Source organism: Pectinophora gossypiella, chromosome 12 (genome assembly GCF_024362695.1).
Source record: "Pectinophora gossypiella chromosome 12, ilPecGoss1.1, whole genome shotgun sequence".
In the NCBI taxonomy this organism is placed as follows: domain Eukaryota; kingdom Metazoa; phylum Arthropoda; class Insecta; order Lepidoptera; family Gelechiidae; genus Pectinophora; species Pectinophora gossypiella.
The window spans coordinates 7,257,288-7,276,634 of NC_065415.1; the positions used below are offsets into that span (position 1 = coordinate 7,257,288).

Genomic DNA, 19,347 nt, shown 5'->3' on the forward strand with positions numbered 1-19,347 from the left:
CAACAATTCCGTGCTTAGGAGGGCACGGTAAACCGTTGATCCCGGCTATTAGCCGTAAAAACACCTCCACCAACCCGCAGTGGAGCAGCGTGGTAGAGTATGCTCCATACCCCCTCCGGTTGATTGAGGAGAGGCCTGTGCCCAGCAGTGGGACGTACATTATGCTGTTTATGTGTGTTATGTGTTGTAACAATTATCCTATAACCCAGTATAGGTATACTTACTTCATCATCGTTATCCCGTTTTCATGGGGTCCCCTTACCTAACCTGAAGATTTGACAGGTCGGGCTTTTACAGAAGTGGCTGCCTGTCTGACCTTCCAACACGTGAAATCAGAAATCAGAAATCATTTATTCGCTTAGGATAGGTAGGTACAGAGTCACAATATGGTATAAAGCAGTGTTACAGCATCTCTATCCTGCTAATTATTATTAGCATGCAAATGTCAAAAATTCTCTAATACTATAAAAACTATTAGTAATAAGCCATTCGCGTAATTTAAAAGTCATAACTTTAGTGGGTCCGTTTTTAAATTTATCAGGTATCTTATTGTATACTTTTATGCACATGTTATGAGGACTTTCTAAACAAAGTGTAGTTTTTGGACAGTAGTCCCTTGCTAGTTCGTGTGGTAGTCGTCTCCTTCTAGGATTAATATCAGCTGCTGTCTTAAACAAATGTCCATGCTTTTTAACAAATTTAAAAGGGACAACCTGCTCAATGCAGGCTAGGTAACATACATAAATGCATTATGGTATGTGGGTTTCCTCACGATGTTTTCCTCTACCGCCGAGCACGTGATTATCATTATGATCCGAAAACCATTTCGAAAATTATAAGTTTAAGCCCGTGCTCGATTCGAAACTGTGTCCTCAGAATGAGAGTCAGATTCTTCCAACGGGCCTGCCACGGCTGGTTTCTTACTTATAGGTATTCTTACTTAGTTGTATTGTATAGGTATACTTACTTAGTACAAATAATTTAGGTAGATACCTAACTGTTTTAAAAAAATAATAATCTTTAGTTTTTGAGACAAACATTATACTTAAGTACGTATAATAATTATAATTTCTATTTTAATAACCATGAAAGACATTTCCTGGTGGTTCGAAAGAACATGGTACGTACGTACCTAAAGTTATATTTATTTAATTCTTCTAGACTCATAGTTAATGTTTATATGTATAATGATGTAGATTAATAACTAGTGTACCTTTAATAATGTTTACTATGTAGGCATGTACATTATGAATTGCAATCAACTTCTGCGTTATGAGAGTCGTGGGTGTTTGTAGCAGTACTTGGCAGACTTGTGAACAGCCTATATACGCCCCGCTACTGGGCACAGGTCTCTCCTCAATCAACCGGAGGAGGCATGGATCATACTACAACAGCTGCTCCACTGCGGGTTGGTGGAGGTGTTTTAGGGTTAATAGCCGGGACCAATGGCTTAACGTCCCCTCCGAAGCACGGAATCATCTTATTTGTTAGGACAATCTGTAAAGTCCTTACCAAACAAAGGAAATTCTCACAAAGTGATTTCCACAATGTCCCCATCAGGAATCGAACCCGGACCTACAGATTGTGAGTCTAACGCTGTAACCTCTAGACCACAGAGGCTTTTAGGTTGTTATTAATAATACGAAGAGGAATTTAAATCTAAAAAAAAGCAAGAAGTTTACTTACCACATGGAAACATCTTTTATGTTTTTGGTTAGATTTGATTTGACTAGGGATAGGATCGTCTATGAGCTAGAAGGTAGGTAAAGCCTTGACTCAAAGCCTTAGGTTGAAAACATTTTTCTTACTTTGATCAGCCCGACTGAAAGAATAAAACTACAACGTTCCTTTTACCTACTTATTTTATTGCACTAAATTAAAGCAAGGAAGGAAAGTCTAATCTCTACGTTTTAAAGATAAAGATAATTACATTTTATTAACTAAAATCACATCCGCTCCCACCATTTGCTCCGATCATCGAATTGACTCAAATTACAAGGAAGATTTATTTCGATTTCTTGATATAAGGAGTCAAATCGTCAAGGAGATAATACTTAGTAGGAACGACGTCGAAGAATTTGTGGCTTTGTTCATAGGCGATGTCCATGGCTTTGTCGAGGAAAGGCTTCCCGAAGGTATCCATGACGAATTTCCAGTTGTCGTTGAGGAAACTCGTGATGAGGCCGCCTGAAGAAAAAAAATGGCGCAAGTGTCAACATGTTGCCAGCACTAGTTTTCATTCGTTCATTATGACATAATGATGACAACAGGTAGAGCAACATTAAAATAACAAAAAAGATAATGTACCAGAAAATATAATGGAATTGTAACGATTTGCCATGCCAATTCCGGTTCTGATTTTTTCTTTACGCCACTTGAACGGCATACAGACAAGCGCAGGCCACCAGGGGCCTGTATAATAAAACTTATAATTGTAAATTACAATGACAATTTGATGTACATTGCGGAGTATGTGATCACGAATATTTTGCAGTTTCATATTAGCTACGTAATGGACATCAAATTGTCGATGTAATTTACAATTGTAAGTTTTATTAAACAGGCCCCTGATGGTAAATGGGCACCGTGGCCTATGGATACTTGCAGAACCCGGAGAATTACCTAATGTGTTGCCAACTTTGAAGATTTTGAAGAATCCCATATCATAGCGCAGTAGGAAAACTTCTGGGGGAAGCTCATTCCTCATTTGTCTATTTTGCTCAGGACTAGGATCTAAACAATTACGGGCCTTATCTCACAAGGACACCATGGAAATTATTCGGGATTCGGTTGCCAGCAATGAATTGGTTGGGCAACAAGGTGAGGTAGCCTTTATACAATTGCATACATTTTTGTTGGTGGCGCAACAGCGGTGTTTGACCCCGACACCGACCCCGCCGGCGTGGTCGACGATTTCCCTCATTCAGCGCTTATCGCTATCGACCCACTAGGGTCGATTAATTCTTTCAAATATTGAGATATATGTTGAGATAGGGCCCCAATAATAAGAATAAAGGGTCTTTCTTGCCCAATATAAATGAATTTAATATAAAATAACATAACAAATACTTTATTGCACAAAACAGGAAAAAACAAAATTCAAAACAAAAGATACCTAAATAGAATGAGTACTAAAAGATGAGTATAAATGAATTTAAATTTAAATAGAATTGTTGGATTAATTTGAATTAAAAATATCTTGAATTTTCTAAAAATAAACTGTGTACTTGTTTATAAACAGATGATCGGCAGAATAATCTTTATATTTTTTTAGCCACCAGCAAAATGAACATAATAGCCCATTTATTAAGACTGGTGTTTTGATGTTCTTACGTAGCACATAATCTGTCATAATCTTTTTATACTCTATGTATTTAACACAATAATTATACTCATAGAACGTTCTGGAAAAACATGAATAAATTCACAAATCATAACCCGTGAATAAGTATTTATATTTCAAAAACCGACGGGTTGTGACGTTCGTATTTTTTTGTGATTACTTTAGACTAATAATACTATTAGCTTCTATGTTAGACTGGGAGTGAAATCACAGAACACGTTCAGCTGGTTATCTTTCCGGAAATGTCATAAAATTCGACAGAGGGATTGTGTCTTATTTAACATGATGGCCAATTATTACGGGCGATCTCTTGTGGCTGATTGATTTTCGTATCAACAGAGGCTACAAACTTGTAGACAACTGTTTTTGATGACTTGTGGGTCTGCTTATCTCATTAGCGACTACGGGCGTGAGTTTATATATGCATGTAGGTATGTAATAATACATGAGTTAAGGTTAATCTTCTTACCACCATTCAGTCCATCATGTCTATCTTAGGAGAAAATCATCGAAAGTGGCGGCGAGTTGTCATGTTGTTGTTCTGGGGTTCCGCTCACCCCCATACGGATACCTTATAATATGAATGCGTGTATGGAAAGATAAAAAATAACTTACTGGCTTCTGTCTTCCCGAGAAACAGATTGTTAGCAGCAAAAGTAGCCTTGCCCAAGGAATAGGTGTACTTCAGATCCTGATATTGGCATTGGATGAGCACTTCCCCATCAATTTCTTTCACTAAGATATGGTAATCGAACTTCATGTGGAATTTCTCTGTAAAGCATGAAATATCAATCAGTAATTAATATAAACTCGATGAAAACACTTGGTTCAGCGCGGTCGATTGGTAGTCGGTTTTGTCGGTTGTTGAATTTGGGAAAAAGAAACAAATGTAAGTATAAAATCGATATTTTAGGGATTTTCTCTCACTGCACCTGATTCCTGCAAACACTTCCTAATTTTATTTTAAGTTATATCCGTTATTTTCTTATGCGCCGAAAAGCAAACGGACGGATGATTGACAACTTAATTATAAAATAAATTCATGAATAACGCGGCAAATAAAATAGGCATCTCGCTGATATGCAACCTGTTTGACGCGTGTTATCAACTTAAGTCTGTCGGGTTACTGGCTAATATAAAATTTCGAGAGAGCTTTTATTTCCGCCTAAATTCACGTGTGTTCCATAAATTTTATGCCTGACGATTACCCGTCCCTTTCCTTTTCGGCGGATAAGAAATTGACAGATATAAATTAAAATAAAAGGAGATAATGTGTACTAGAGCAGCACCAGTATACCTATTCGTGTGTTGGTAATGGATCTCAATTCTCTCTCAGGCCTTTACATCTTTATCAGATGATTCAAACAGCGTTTCTGTGGCAGCTTTTTTTTGATCTCAATTAATAAGTTAAAAAACTTACCCAGTGAGACTTTGCCAATTCCTTCACCATGGACAGTACTGCCTCCAAGCAAACTCTTGATGAGATCAGACTTCCCATATACCTTGTAACGTCCTTTGATAGTGATGTCACAAGTCATTTCCAATGTTGCATGTTCATTTTCTACGTCGGTCCTAATAATCAGGAGAATAATTATTTAAGTACTGCTATTTGTGAACGAGATACTCTTTGCTCCGTAGTCGAACGGACTGTCAAACATAGATACTGAGTAGCACGTCGTGGTAACAGATCAATTCGTCAACGCCTCGTGTGGCATTGTTGTACTTTAAATGTAACATAAAAAAAACATAAACTGCCTATATACGTCCCACTGCTGGGCACAGGCCTTCCCTCAATCAACCGGAGGGGGTATGGAGCATACTCCACTACGCTGCTCCACTGCGGGTTGGTGGAGGTGTTTTTTTACGGCTAATAGCCGGGACCAACGGCTTAACGTGGGCACGTTATCATTATATTCCGAAGCACGGAATCATCTTACTTTTTCGGACAATCAGGTGATTCAAGCCTGAAACCTGACTTGACTTAACTTGTGATTTTAAATGTAAAAAATATACATTGAAAAACTTAAACCCGACCTAAGAATTTGCCTTCCACAGCATTCGGCCACGGCTGTCTCCTAAATATGACTATTCGGAAGAATTTCAGAGAAGTATAACCTATTTGCATGTTTCATATTCTTTTAGAGCGCGATTTTTCCGTAGACGGGTTTTAGTTTTGCAACTTACCTATATTATTTTCGGGTCTTATTTATTAAGATTACGTGTTTCCTTTATGTGATTTATGCAAGATTTGGAGATACGACTCATCCGAAGAATTACTGAGCAGTTATGGTTATCAACTCAACGTAATTATCGAGTAAACGTAAACTAACCCGCAAGTTGAAGCTAGTGATATGTAAATGTACATTAATATGTAAATTAAGCCCATTCATTTGATACCATTCGAAAAAAAAATGATCGTCCTCAGTTTCCCTTTAGAGGACGCCACATAAAATTTAGCGTGACATTGGCCCCGATTCCTGCAGACACCGCCTAATTTTATTTTAAGTTATATCCGTCATTTTCAAATCCGTCGAAAAGGAAAGGGACGGATGATTCACAGCTCTTAATTTTAGGAAGAATGAGTAAATGAATGAATAACCCGGGCGAATCAAAAGGTACGTCTCTGGTATGCAATCCGTTTGACGTGCTGTCTACTTAACTGTGTCGGGTTATTGACGGATGTAAAATTTTTAGACGGTTAGTTTAGATTTGTGCTTAAAATTGACGTGTGTTCCATAAATTTTATGCTTGTCGATTACCCGTCCCTTTCCTTTCGGCGGATAAGAAAATGACAGATATAACTTAAAATAAAATTAGATGGTATTTACAGGAATTAGCACCATTATATAGCCTATAACCACCGGAAAATTAGGACGCTTCTAGTGACACCTCATTTGTTAATTCTGGCAAGTGGTGTAGAAGTAGTGGTTACAGACGTGCATACACACATACATACATAGCGGTCAAACTCATATTCCTCCTTTTTCCTTTGCCACAGTCGGGTAAAAACAACGACACGGTGACGTTCCGACGTCCCAAAAGAGATACAACACATTGTGTGCCATCTCACTTAATCTCATTCTATGGATTCTTTATTTATATAAAAAATATATTTCACTTAATTTCTTAAATTCTAATCCAGAAAATAGATCTTAGGAAATAGCTATGTGAGTCTATAAAAGTGATTTGCAATAATTGTAGCCAGAAACCCTAGTCAAGTTGGAAATGTTTTTATTCCTACAATCGCTAACGAGTAAACCGTTCAAATTAATCGAACACCTTTAAGTTGATTCTTGAGTAATTTATTCGTTCGTAAGTGCAGAAATAGGAATATAGCAACTTAGTTAGGCCCTTAGGATTAAAGTAGATCATCATTTACTGAACCATGTAAGGGGTCTGAATCCTTTGAGCAACCCTGGTTGCTGAGGTTGGTAATCCACCTCACAACCCACACGGTAGAAGAAGAAAGCTTCCAACATACGTTGCGTAGTCTACTTACTCCAACTTGTGGACGATGCAATCCTTGATACCCTTAGCAACACCATCAACCATGGTAATATCCACCATATTGAGAACAGAAACGGTCACATTCTTCACAGGGAACGGATCAATCTGAGGGATGTCATACTCAGGAATTCCAGTCTTGGCAATGTCTCTTAAGACAGATTGGAAGAGGTCACTTTGGCACGCGGAATCCGCCACTTTACATTTTCCTAAGTTGTCCACTATAGGGAAAAAAATATTTATATAAGTAAGATCTTAATATAATTGATAAACAGGGTGTTAGTGACATCGTAACGAAAACTTTGAGGGATGATTCAGGCCATGATTCTGAAATGATATCAAGTGAAATTTTCCGTCGCAAAAGTATGGAACTGAAAATAGTTAAAAAAGCGACAAAAAATTTCATGAATTTTCCGACAGGAAATTCCACTACCACGAGATGATTCAGCTGATTATTATTATTGTAAAAGTATAGAATTGAAATGAAAAAAAAATAAAAGAAATATTGAATTTTGCGACGGAAAATTCCACTTGATATTAACTCAGAATCATGGTCTGAATCATCCCCCTGATTATTCATTATGATTGCACTAACACCCTCTATAATTATATTAAAGGTCTAACAGAAAGCTCGGTGAGGAGAGGATAATATTATGTTATACTACGTTGTTATATTAAAGATAATTTTCTTAGTTTCCTTTATTATACACATTTTGCTGTTTTAACCATATCTTATTGCACACTTATTATAGTAAAATAATAATTTGCTATTTTTAGTGAGTAATCGTTACATGAGCCATGTCAGGGGCCTTTGGCGGCTCAATAATAACCCTGATACCAGGGTTTCTGAGGTTGGTAATCAACCTCACAACCCACACAATACAAGATAATTTGCTTAGCAGTGGGATCAGATAGGCTAGATATATTATGTTAGGTAACAACAATTATGCAATACACAAAAACGTCAAGTCACGCTGTATAATTTTAATGACGTCGGTAGAGGTAAGTAGATACATTCAAAGTTTATAGGATTTTAGTCCAAGATACAATTATGAGTTTTAGTTTGAATAGGTATTTTTTTATAATAATTATTATACTATATTTAGTACAAAAATATTATATTATTATATTTAGTATCACTGTATAAAATAAATAAATAAAATAATTAGGAATGTATGTAATATTATTCAATAATGTCTTTCTTTTATTCCTCCTATGGGTGTCAAGCATCATCGCGTTTTCACGGGGTCCGCTTTGCTAACCTGAAGATTTGACAGGTCCGGTTTGTTACAGAAGCGGCTGCCTGTTGAACCTTCCAACCCGCGAAGGTAAAACTAGCCCAATACAGGTCCTCAAGTCCAATATTTTATTTATTTTATTTTGTTAGGGATGCTATACTAAATAGCGCTTTCCTACCCTGGGAAACAGGTATAAAGCTTGGAAATAGAGATATGACAACGAATAATAACAAGGCTTTAAGTAGGTCCACACAAAAGATTTTACCCGCTTAAAGTAAACAGAAAACTCGTAGAGGTGTGGGTACTTAGTTCATATTGGGATGGACGTACCTCTGACTACCCGTGAGCTTAGGTAATGTTAAATTAAAATTCAAAATAAAAATATTCGAAAATAATAAAGTACTAATAAGGTAGAAGAAAAGAATATCAGTAACGAAAGGTAAGTAAGCACTTTCTCTTGGTTAAGCCATTATTGGTTGGAAAACTTTGAAACTTACCAAAGGCAGACTCGCAAACAAGGAAAATGGAACAGACAAACAAAACGAACGCTTTTCTAGCAAACATGGTTCTTACGTTGGCGGCGGCTGTTCTACTACTATAATGATACACACAGAGCTGTTCTTAGGTATTTATAAATGCTAGAGTTATAGAAAAAAACTAACTAGAAGAACCGGTTGTTCTAATTTTGGTTAAAACCCTTTGAATAATTATAACAATTACTATGTATTGTGTTATGTGTAGTGGGTGCTAGTTTATCTAAAATTCGCTGGTTGACTAGTATGGATAGCACTTTTGCAGTGAAACATTCCCGTGGAACCGGGAGCGACAAGAACCGAGGGTTAAATTGTTTTTTTTTTTATTTTATAAATTTGAAACAAGCGTTATGTTTTATTCGATTCAGGGATTTTTGTTATCCAAAATAATATTTTTAAGAAGCCATTTCCATACTTTCATGAAGTTTAGATAAATAAGCACCCAAATATCCGATCACTGATTATGTATTTTATAACAAAAACAAAATAATATCTCTTGTAAAAAATATTCAAGAATGATCTTTGATGAATCCTCCTAATCGTTCCGATCAACAAGATAATATTTACGCCGGAAAATTATAGAAGTTACAACTATATCTTTTATTTTTTGTTATTTTATTTGCCCATTGAAAACTTTATTTTATGACGATAAACAGATAAGACTTGACTGAAAATAAGTACAGCGTATTCGTAACTTATATGTTGATAATAATATACGTGTTAAGGAGGAAAGGGTAAAAGGTCGTGAACCTAAAAAAAGACGTCGTCAAAATTTATGAAAATAAAAATAAAAAAACACGCACATGAATATTTTATGTTAGTAATTAATATATGACATGTTAGTATGTTTTGAACAAAAGACCACGACAATCAAGGACACAGTCTGGATTGGTAATGACACAATAGATAAAAGACTACAATACTTAAAAGATTCATAAGCTGATTTAAAGATCTGCGTAGTTGACTCACTAGTTGCGTACATTACGAGAGTCTAAACGATAGGTATATACCTGGACATTTCTTCTGCCGGTATATTCTCTAACCAGCCTTTTGAAGCTTTTTTTTCTTTTTTTTTTTGACGTGACTTATTGTAGATTTGCCACAGATGGCATTAACTACTTGGCCGGACAAATGAGGAGCGCTGAAGGCTCTCATCTGGTACAACGTTTAAGACAACAAGCCTGAGGGTGCCCAGTGCCTTTTGAAGCGACAGCGGATCTTATACTTCCAGGTGAAGCATCTATATGAGCATCTCTAAAAATAGTTCGTATCCATTCTTCATTCTTTTTTAGGACCATAAGGTCCTAGGAGCTGATTTTACTACTCCAGTAACAGAGATAATGCACGAAGAAATTGTCATAATGTCTGAGGATAATGATGCTGATGCTATAATAATATGCTAAGTTTCCCCGAAATTTATTTTTGCTGCATTATACCTATATATTTGGGCACGTGATGCAACTCAAAGGTAGAAAAACCTGGGTGGGCAGTTTTGTATCTGTCACTTATTTCAGGTAAGTGGACCCCCAGAGCGATGACGTTGACAACAGATCTTACTAAAGTGTGAAGACACATAACATGACGTAGCATCACGCTTAGATCCCCGAGGGGTACGCAGAGGTGTTAGTGATATCATAACGAATACTGAAGTATACCTAGAATTGAAAATATTTCAAAATAACACAAAAAGCTTCACTTGATATCAACTCATAATCATGGTGTGAATCATCCCTCAAAGTTTTCGTTACGACGTCATTCACACCCTGTATAGTACACACTCCTCGCCAGCTATGTTTAAGTCCAATGTAATAGGGGCATACATATTCCTATTAACTGGGCACAAATCTTAGAAACCACGTAACATCAGTTGTATATGACCCAAACTGTTTCAAATATGAATTAAAACTCACAAAGTCAAATTCAATTGTCTAGGGGCCGAGCTAGGATTCGAACCAGGGACACTACGATATAACGCGTTTTCCAAACAGGGCTATCACAGATTCATATAAAGTGTGCAGAGACACGATCAAGTCGAATATTATTTATATTCAAAGAAGAACTTGTCTACTTAAAATAAATAATGCATATAAGGATTGTGCCACTTCTCTATCAGTCGTTTCCGCATACGTCACCAAGGATATTGCTAATTATAGTCAAGGTATCTATGTAAAACATAATTATTATGTATATTGGTCATTTAGTATACATAGGGTTAAAACAGGTCACGGATGACGACGAAGTAATTCAGAATTACTGACGGGATTTTAACTAGCATCTAGTTTAACGTTAGGAAATGCGTAAAACGCCGTGCGGCAGGGGGGGGGGAGTTATTAAATGGGACTTCCCGGGTGTCACCCGCATACCCTCTAAAGACCTATTGGTGTCCCTACCTGCACCTATGAAGGACTTCACAGGCTATTTTTCCCGAAAACAATATGCTGAAATTAAAGTTGGACACAAACATTCTATTTCCAAAAAAAAATCCACTTCGAGATTTTATATAAGTAAATTAAACAACTAGGTCACAATAATACTATCGATTTGGATATGATTTACAATATGTTCAATAAAGAGGAACGCATTGAAAAATATTTAAAACAAACAGGTCTTTTAAAATCCTTAACTTTATGTGTTGTTAAGTTGCCTTGCGGCATAGAATACGTGTAGAACGGCAATTCTCCGCTCCCGAGAATTGCTACGTATTATTTAAGTATAGCAACATATTTAATTTCTGTTTCTACGACTCGCTAAAGAAACCTTATGAAGTTCATAAAAGCGCGAATGGGCTCGCTCACCCACAGCATCAGTCAGTAATCAAACACCCAAGCAGTTATTTGAATTTGGTATTACACCCAAATAATATTCTTTTACATTTATTTATTTTTCACTTTTTGTATCTCTTGAAATATCTTCAGTGGAATATCATTTTAAAGTATTAGCTAACATGTATACCCACGTTCTCCTACCATACTCATTCACATGTAGTTTTTTAAATTATTGGGTCTTTATTTTACTGTAGTACTACTGACATGTTTATTTGATAGAATAGGTACTGTAATAGTTTTACAATGTTTTAATGAATTTAATTTAATTTTTTGAATTTATTTTTTATATTAAGTTGCAAAGTTACCACACCCCGACCTGCCTTTCCCGCTCCCCTCGGTCTTACTTTAGTATTCAATATAACATCAGATGTCACACACGCAGATGCGTAAAACGAGGTGTATTGTCTGTGTAAAACGAGGTATTTTGTTTGAAGTGTCCGGGATTTGCTTACGGTTTATAGTCATCATCTATTTACGTCAACTATTATATAAATAGCTTTAAAATTACAGCTCCAACATAATAAGTCAACACGATTATTAAATGGCCGTATAATCTTGCTACAAAGTAGTAACCTAATAGTAAATAATTATGTTATATATTGTTGCTATGTTCTGTGAAGCTGACGATCGTAATCGAAACAATGTAGAGTAGAATGATATCAGAAACAACAATTTGTGATTTTATTACTTCTTTATAAGTAATAATATAGTATAGTATAAGTAGTAATAATATATACTTATCAATTACATCCATTAAAAAGAATATATTACACATACATACATAAGATGATGTCTGTTCCCGCACTAAGCAGAGACCACAGATTTCCACTTACTAAGATCGTGCGACATACTACTGGTTTTGAGAAAATGACCGGTTAATGAAAATATTGAAGGACTTTTAATGTCAGTACCATGGAAAATAACAAGAACTCAGTTTGTACAAGTAAGTCAACATGTTTTCACAAGACGTCCTAAATATCAAGCCTTAATATCGTCCTAAATATCGCCGGACAAAAATCTGCTAATATTAAATTAACTTTTGATATTAGATCTTTTTACCCTTCTTTGTATAAAACATTTTTATTTAGAATATTTTTACTTTTTTTATACGATATTGTTTTTTCTATCTCTGTCATTGTACTTCTGGTCCTATGGAAGATTGAAATACATTGCGAAAACGAGAATTTCTGAATTATTTTTCCAAATTACTCCTTCTACAACTGAGAACATATTCACTCTCTATTCACAATTTCTTTCCCGAGCACTTACGTCGTCGTTATTTTTCTATTAGTTAGCGTCCAATTTAGTTACAACTTACCTGTTTACTTTTGTAAATGTAACTGGCAGTTTGCCGGCGGGAATTCCATGTGTGAAAACTAATTTGATAAACTAAGTAATTTAGCTTTTATCCCATAACTCAAGCGAATAGAGAAATCTCATTTTGTGTACTTACGTTACAGTTAAACTCCAAATAATGAGGTAAGTTTCGTCATGATACAATGTGATACAATATGAAACTAAACATAGATAATATTGTCCTGTGTTTTAGTAGTTAGATAAGTAAACTAAATTTTCATATAATTATTTTAAATGGTTACGACAAGCGCCTGTGATGTTTTAACATACATATGTGTCCATATCACATTCATAGTTTTAGTTCAGGCGCTTGATTTTTGATTTAAATGATAATTAAAATATAAGATGCTTTATTGATTCAGTTAATAAAACTCTTCTCATTGAAATTAAAATTGAATAAAAAATAGATTATAAACGTAACGATTTCCATTTATTTTCATTTCTTGATCAAGTAATATTGGAACCTAAGTTAGAAGTACAAACACACAATTTTATTCTTAATACTAGACCAGGTATCTTGAATATATTTCTATATATTTTTTGGCACTTTTTAATCTTTACTGATGTATGGTGTGAGGTCGTCAGTGAGGTAATATTTTGTAGGAACAACATCGAAGAATTTGTGAGTCTGCTCGTACACTATATCCATGGCCTTATCAAGGAAGGGTTTCCCAAAGCTTTGCATGATGAATTTCCAATTGTCATTTAGCAAACCCACGACGAGAGTGCCTGAAAATTATGAAATTAATTATAAAGCACACTGCACTGAACTATTAATTATGTTTGACTCGCAAGTTTTGTTTTAGGTGACCAGGTCACATTTTACATCATAAGTAACATCTTCTTATCGTGTGGGTTGTGAGGTGGAATACCAGGCTCATCAACCCTGGTGTTAGGGTTACTATTGAGCCGCCATAGGCCCCTGACATGGCTTTGATTCATACATACATAAACTCACGCCTATTTCCCACCTGGATAATTAAAGTCTATGGAATTCATTTGCTTCGACCCTGGCGTAGTTACTCCACACTTAACAATCGTTTCATATACCTACGCACGCCGGTTCAGATTCAATGACACTAAACATTTTTTAAGGACATCTCTATTTTGGTCAATGTGACCTTTAGATTCATAATGATAAAAGTGTTTAATTTAGACAACAAGTGACGTATTAACTAAGACATATTTAGCAAAAACATAAGATGGACATACTTACTAGCATCACTTTCTCCTAAGTAGATATTGTTGGCAGCAAAGGTGACTTTACCCAAAGTGTAAGAGTATTTCACATCCTCGATCTGGCAGTCAAGGTAGATATCACCATCTCGCTGTTTGACTAAGAAATGGAAGTCGAATTTCATCCGCATTTTATCTGGAATAACAGAAAAGTAAAGTTTAATAGAAATACCAGCCAACATTCACGATCACCATCATGTACACACTTTAGAAATAAACAAATAAATATTATAATAAAAAATAATAAAAATAAATAATAATATCCTGTGATAGTGACATCGTAACGAAAACTTTGAAGGATGATTCAGACCATAATTCTGAGTTGACATCAAGTGGAATTTTCCGTCGCAAAAGTATGGAAGGGAAAATAATTTTAAAAAATCACTAAAAGTTTCATGAGTATTCCGACAAGAAATTCCACTCGATATCAACTCCAGAGTCATGGTCTGAATCATCCCCCTCAGTATTCGTTACGGTGTCACTATCACACATACCTACTTGTATGGCTACTATACGTACTTGTACGGGGTGTAAGTGACATCGTAACGAATACTGAGGGCGATGATTCAGCTGATTATTTTGAGTTGATATCAAGTGGAATTTTCCATCGCAAATATATAATATAAAAAAAACGAAAAGAGAAAAATAATTTTGCGACTGAAAATTCCACTTGATAGGGGTACGTATCATAATGCATAAATTTAAAATCTATAAGTTTACAATGTATAAGTTCAAAATATATAAAATCAAAAAGTATAATAGTCAGAAGAAATAATCATCAATATGCATAACTTACGTTATATATAAATATCATAATGCATAAGTTTACAATGTATAAGTTCAAAGTATATAAAATACTTAAACTAAAATCTTCACCGCCGCCTCTCGGCCCTTCGGGCCTCGATGGTCACAAGTAACCTAACCCACTCGGCTATATGGCAGGGGGCTCGCTTTGCTCGCCCCCTGCCATACAGCCTTCGTAACCTATATCTACAGTGTCGGGGTGCCCGTAACGCGGAGCTCCATAGAAAAAAAAAAATAATTTTAAACTATTTATAATAAAAAAAAGGTAAAGCCAATATGCCAAAAACCACTATGCTACACAAGAACAGGGTAAATATCTTTAGGCTTAACAAACATTATGCTAAGTAATGTTATAAAACGTAGCCTTAGGAACCATTATGCATTGTGTTTGTTATATGTTTCGACCATTATGGCATTCAAACTTAGAAATTTAGAACTTATGCAAAATTACTTTATACATTTTGATGCATTATATATTTTGATTTTCGGTATTTTAACTTTATATATTCCAACCATATGTATTTTGAAATTATATATTATGATACGTACCCCTTGATAGTCACTTAGAATCATGGTCTGAATCATCCCCTGAGTATTCGTTATCCTATAATTACTTTAGATTTTTTAGGATGCGTAACTGTATAGGTCTTGCTGACGCAAATGCAAACTGCTCACAACTTGCAAGACAATAAGATCTGCTACTTATTGAGTACCCATATATTTGTTACCTATGACAACCTTTCCTTTTCCGTCACCATGTACTGTGGCTCCTCCAAGAACATTCTGGATCAGTGGAGATGAACCATATGCCTTGTATCTACCCTTAATAGTTAGGTCACACGTCATCTCCAAAGTTGCCATTTCATCTTCCACGTGTGTTCTGGAAAAAACATATTTTATAAAATATACTTCCTCCTTCCTCCACATTCATCAATCCTTTCATACACGCTCACCTGTTCAGAATAGAGAAGTATGTCAGGATCGAAGCAAATGGAATTCCGTAATCTCGGCTTACCCCGTTGGGATATAAACGTGAGTTTATGTATGTATTTATAAAAAAAAAACATACAGGTATAACCTAACGAGTATATTCCCTATTAGGTTAGTCAGAGGTACATCCATGGCATGAGGAACTAAGTATCCGCGTTGTACTGAGGTTTATTACTAAACCAACGCAACGCGATTGAAGGTAAAGGTGGTGAGCCAAGAGATGTTATGACTCCGGATCGAAGCAAATGGAATTCCATAGTCTCTCCCATTCCGATGGGAAATAGGCGTGAGATTATACAGGGCGTTAGTGACATCGATGAGGTGATGATTCAGACCATGATTCTGAGTTAATATGAAGTGGAATTTTCCGTCACAAACTTCATGTTCCTTTTTGTGTTTTTTTTAATTATTTTCAATTCTATGCTTTTGCGATGGAAAATTCCACTTGATATTAACTCAGAATTATGGTCTGAATCACCCATTAGAGCTTTCGTTACGATGTTACTAACACCTTGTATGTAGGTATTGTATGTGATAGTGGTATGTGGTAAACTGTATCGCTATAATAGTCGAAAGATTTTATATTTAAGAAAAATCAAGTTTATATATAAGTACTTATATATTATTTTGCCCTACAAATGTCTTTCAAATGAAGCTAAGATTTTTTTAGCTGATCATAATGGAAGCAGACATTTTTATACACTTTAACAAAGTTTAATTACTTATATATAAACTTTAATTACTGAGTTTTACTCGTTTACACCAAAAACGATGTAAAAATATTCCAGTGATGCATATTTTTTAGATCGATCTTGTTCCAATTATTCTTTTGACCTTTCAAGATTTGCACCTGTTCAAGGATGATAACAATATTAATTTGATTTTATAAATTATGCAGCTAGAATTATCGTATTAATTAATATGTTATCGTAGTATAAAATTAATCCTTTTATACACGCAAACTTTGTACCATGTTATTTAAATCATTTTATTTAGTGTTTTTATTGTTGTCGTTTCATTCGTGTGTAAAGTTATAAACGTAGGCAGAAACAACACTTCGTACACCCACGTAGTACTTAGTGTTTGAAAGATCTTATTTTCAAGACCCAATTTTTTGTTAACATCAGAAATAGTACAAAACTAAAATATTATTTACTCAATTTAAATATGACTGCAACCACTACTGTCTACTACACTACACTACTACTACACCACTTCACTACTACATTATACTATAAGTACGAGAAAGTTCCTCCACCAACCCGCAGTGGAGCAGCGTGGTGGAGTATGCTCCATACCCCCTCCGGTTGATTGAGGGGAGGCCTGTGCCCAGCAATGGGACGTATATAGGCTGTTTATGTGTACGAGAAAGTTATAAGTGACTTCATAAAAAAAAAATGGGTAAAGTTATTTCCTAATAAATGTTTTAATGTTTCAAGGCTAATGTTGTTTTTCACTCGTATTAGGAAAAACACTTGCCAGAGGAGAGCGCTTGAAGACATGTTGTATTTGTTGAAAGTAAGAACCCAGAGGGTGTGAAGGGGGCCTATTTGCTTTAGTCTAGCCTCGCTTGCACTAACGGAGTAAGGAGGCAAACGATACAAATAAGCTGTATATAGGATGTTTATACAGGTGTGAATTGTGATAAAAGTAAAAATAATGGTACATTTCAAATCAAACTTACTCCATTCTGTCAATAACACAATCCTTCGCACCTTTAGCGACGCCCTCGACCAAGGTGATATTAACCAAATCAAGTATGGTGATGGTCAGATCCTTGATTGCAAAGGGATCGATTGGTGGAATGCCATATTCAGGGATGCCAGTCTTGCCAATGTCCCTTATGACAGACTGCAAGAGACTCTTCTGACATTCTCCATCAGAAATGCTGCATTTTCCTAAAGTATCCACTGAAAGAAGTAAAGAAATCGCAATAAAAATGTTATTTTTTACTAAGACAGGAAGCAACTTATACAACATTGATGAAAAAATGGTTATTTTAAACAATTATGATGAATTAACCAATTCGTTCTGGCAATGAAATAAAAAAAAATATACGCCTTGCGATGACGCAATATATTTAAGAATACATCCCGTTTTGCCCCGGTCTCTACAATAACAGCCAATTCACAACCAATAAAAAGTCAACTATACAGGATGTTAGTGACATCGTAATTAAATCTTTGAGGGATGATTCAGACCATGATTCTGAGTTGATATCAAGTGGAGTTTTCCATCGCAAAAGTATGGAACTGCGAATAATTTAAAAAACAAAAAGTTTCATGCATTCCATTTTAAATTCAACTTGATATCAATTCAGAATCATGGGCTGAATCATCCCCGTCAGTATTTGGTACCATGTCACTAACACCCATACGCACTTGTGGCTACCTGTATGTACTTATACGGTGTGTAAGTGACATCGTAACGAATACTGAGGGGGGTAATTCAGCTCATCATTCTGTGTAATATCACGAGGAATTTTCCATTGCAAAGTATAGAATTTAAAATAATTTAAAAAAGACGAAAAAATCCACTTGATATTAACTCAGAATCATGGTCTGAATTATTCACCTCAGTATTCGGTACGATGTCACTAACGCTCTATATATTTAAGATATATTATATCCTGTTTTGGATAATAAATTCCCAAACAACAGTAGGCATCTTCCTAGTACGCCATATAGGATACCAGTATTTAGAAAATAAAGTCACTTAAAATCTTTAGAAGGAAAATGCAACCATTTAACACTTACAGAAGGCCGATTCACAACTGAACACAGAGCACATGAGCAAAACAAACGATGTTTTGGCAAACATGTTTTTGGATGATGCAGTTCTACTCTACAATTACTAATGGCGACCGCATGTGACCACTAGGGTATTTATATTAATGCCAGATAGCCTAAAAAACTTGGAAGACCGGTTTGAAAAACATCAATAAATTCACAACCCTAAGAAATGAATGTAGGTAATACCTACCAAAAACATATTTGCGGAATCAAAACTAAGATGAGATAAGAACAACGTTAAGAATATAATTATAAAAAGGTACGTCGCTATAAACAACAACAATACACATGGACTCTGTTAAGTCTTCATTGTTAATTTTATTTGGGTCAGTCTAAAGTTGTCAGTTCCGTAAATATACGAGTAACATGTTTGTATAATATATCAGGTAATTGAACAAAAAAAAAACCTGTGTTGATCCCACTTTTATAGAACGAAGGCATCCTTCAGATTGAATTTAAGACTCTCAAATTAAATGAAATTTCTGTTACTATTTGTGTCTTGTTGTCATATTGTTTCTACATGTTATCCCTTGCACAATAAGACACGCATAGTTGAAAATATAAATAAGATATATTCATAATTCTTAGACCTGGTATTTACAGTTTTGACTAACGTACGTATTTGTAGGTTCATAAATATCATTAATATAAACTTACCTAACGGCCTCCATGGTCCAGTGGGAGCGTTGGGCTCACGATCCGGAGGTCCCGGGTTCGAATCCCGGT

The 19,347-nt window shown here is 35.3% G+C and overlaps 1 protein-coding gene across 1 annotated transcript; it reads right to left on the bottom strand.

The window, feature by feature from the left end:
* Positions 1-1,844: 1,844 nt before the first annotated feature.
* On the bottom strand, positions 1,845-18,682 carry LOC126371597 (uncharacterized). The gene is made up of 10 exons (XM_050016915.1): positions 18,586-18,682; positions 17,514-17,739; positions 15,568-15,719; positions 14,016-14,171; positions 13,355-13,528; positions 8,583-8,705; positions 6,843-7,068; positions 4,764-4,915; positions 3,959-4,114; positions 1,845-2,187 (listed from the first exon to the last, which is right to left on the bottom strand). Exons 1-10 carry the CDS (start codon positions 18,647-18,649, stop codon positions 2,006-2,008), a joined length of 1,611 nt encoding a protein of 536 aa, XP_049872872.1. The 5' UTR covers positions 18,650-18,682; the 3' UTR covers positions 1,845-2,005.
* Between the last annotated feature and the right edge of the window lie 665 nt (positions 18,683-19,347).

Coding starts and splice junctions, on each gene's coding strand:
- LOC126371597 (XM_050016915.1), bottom strand. CDS start 18,649: ATGTTTGCCAAAACATCGTTTGTTTTGCTCATGTGCTCTGTGTTCAGT. Junction 4,916..6,842: donor TGCATCGTCCACAAGTTGGA/GTAAGTAGACTA, acceptor CCTGATTATTAG/GACCGACGTAGAAAATGAAC. Junction 2,188..3,958: donor TCTCGGGAAGACAGAAGCCA/GTAAGTTATTTT, acceptor TTTTTTCTTCAG/GCGGCCTCATCACGAGTTTC.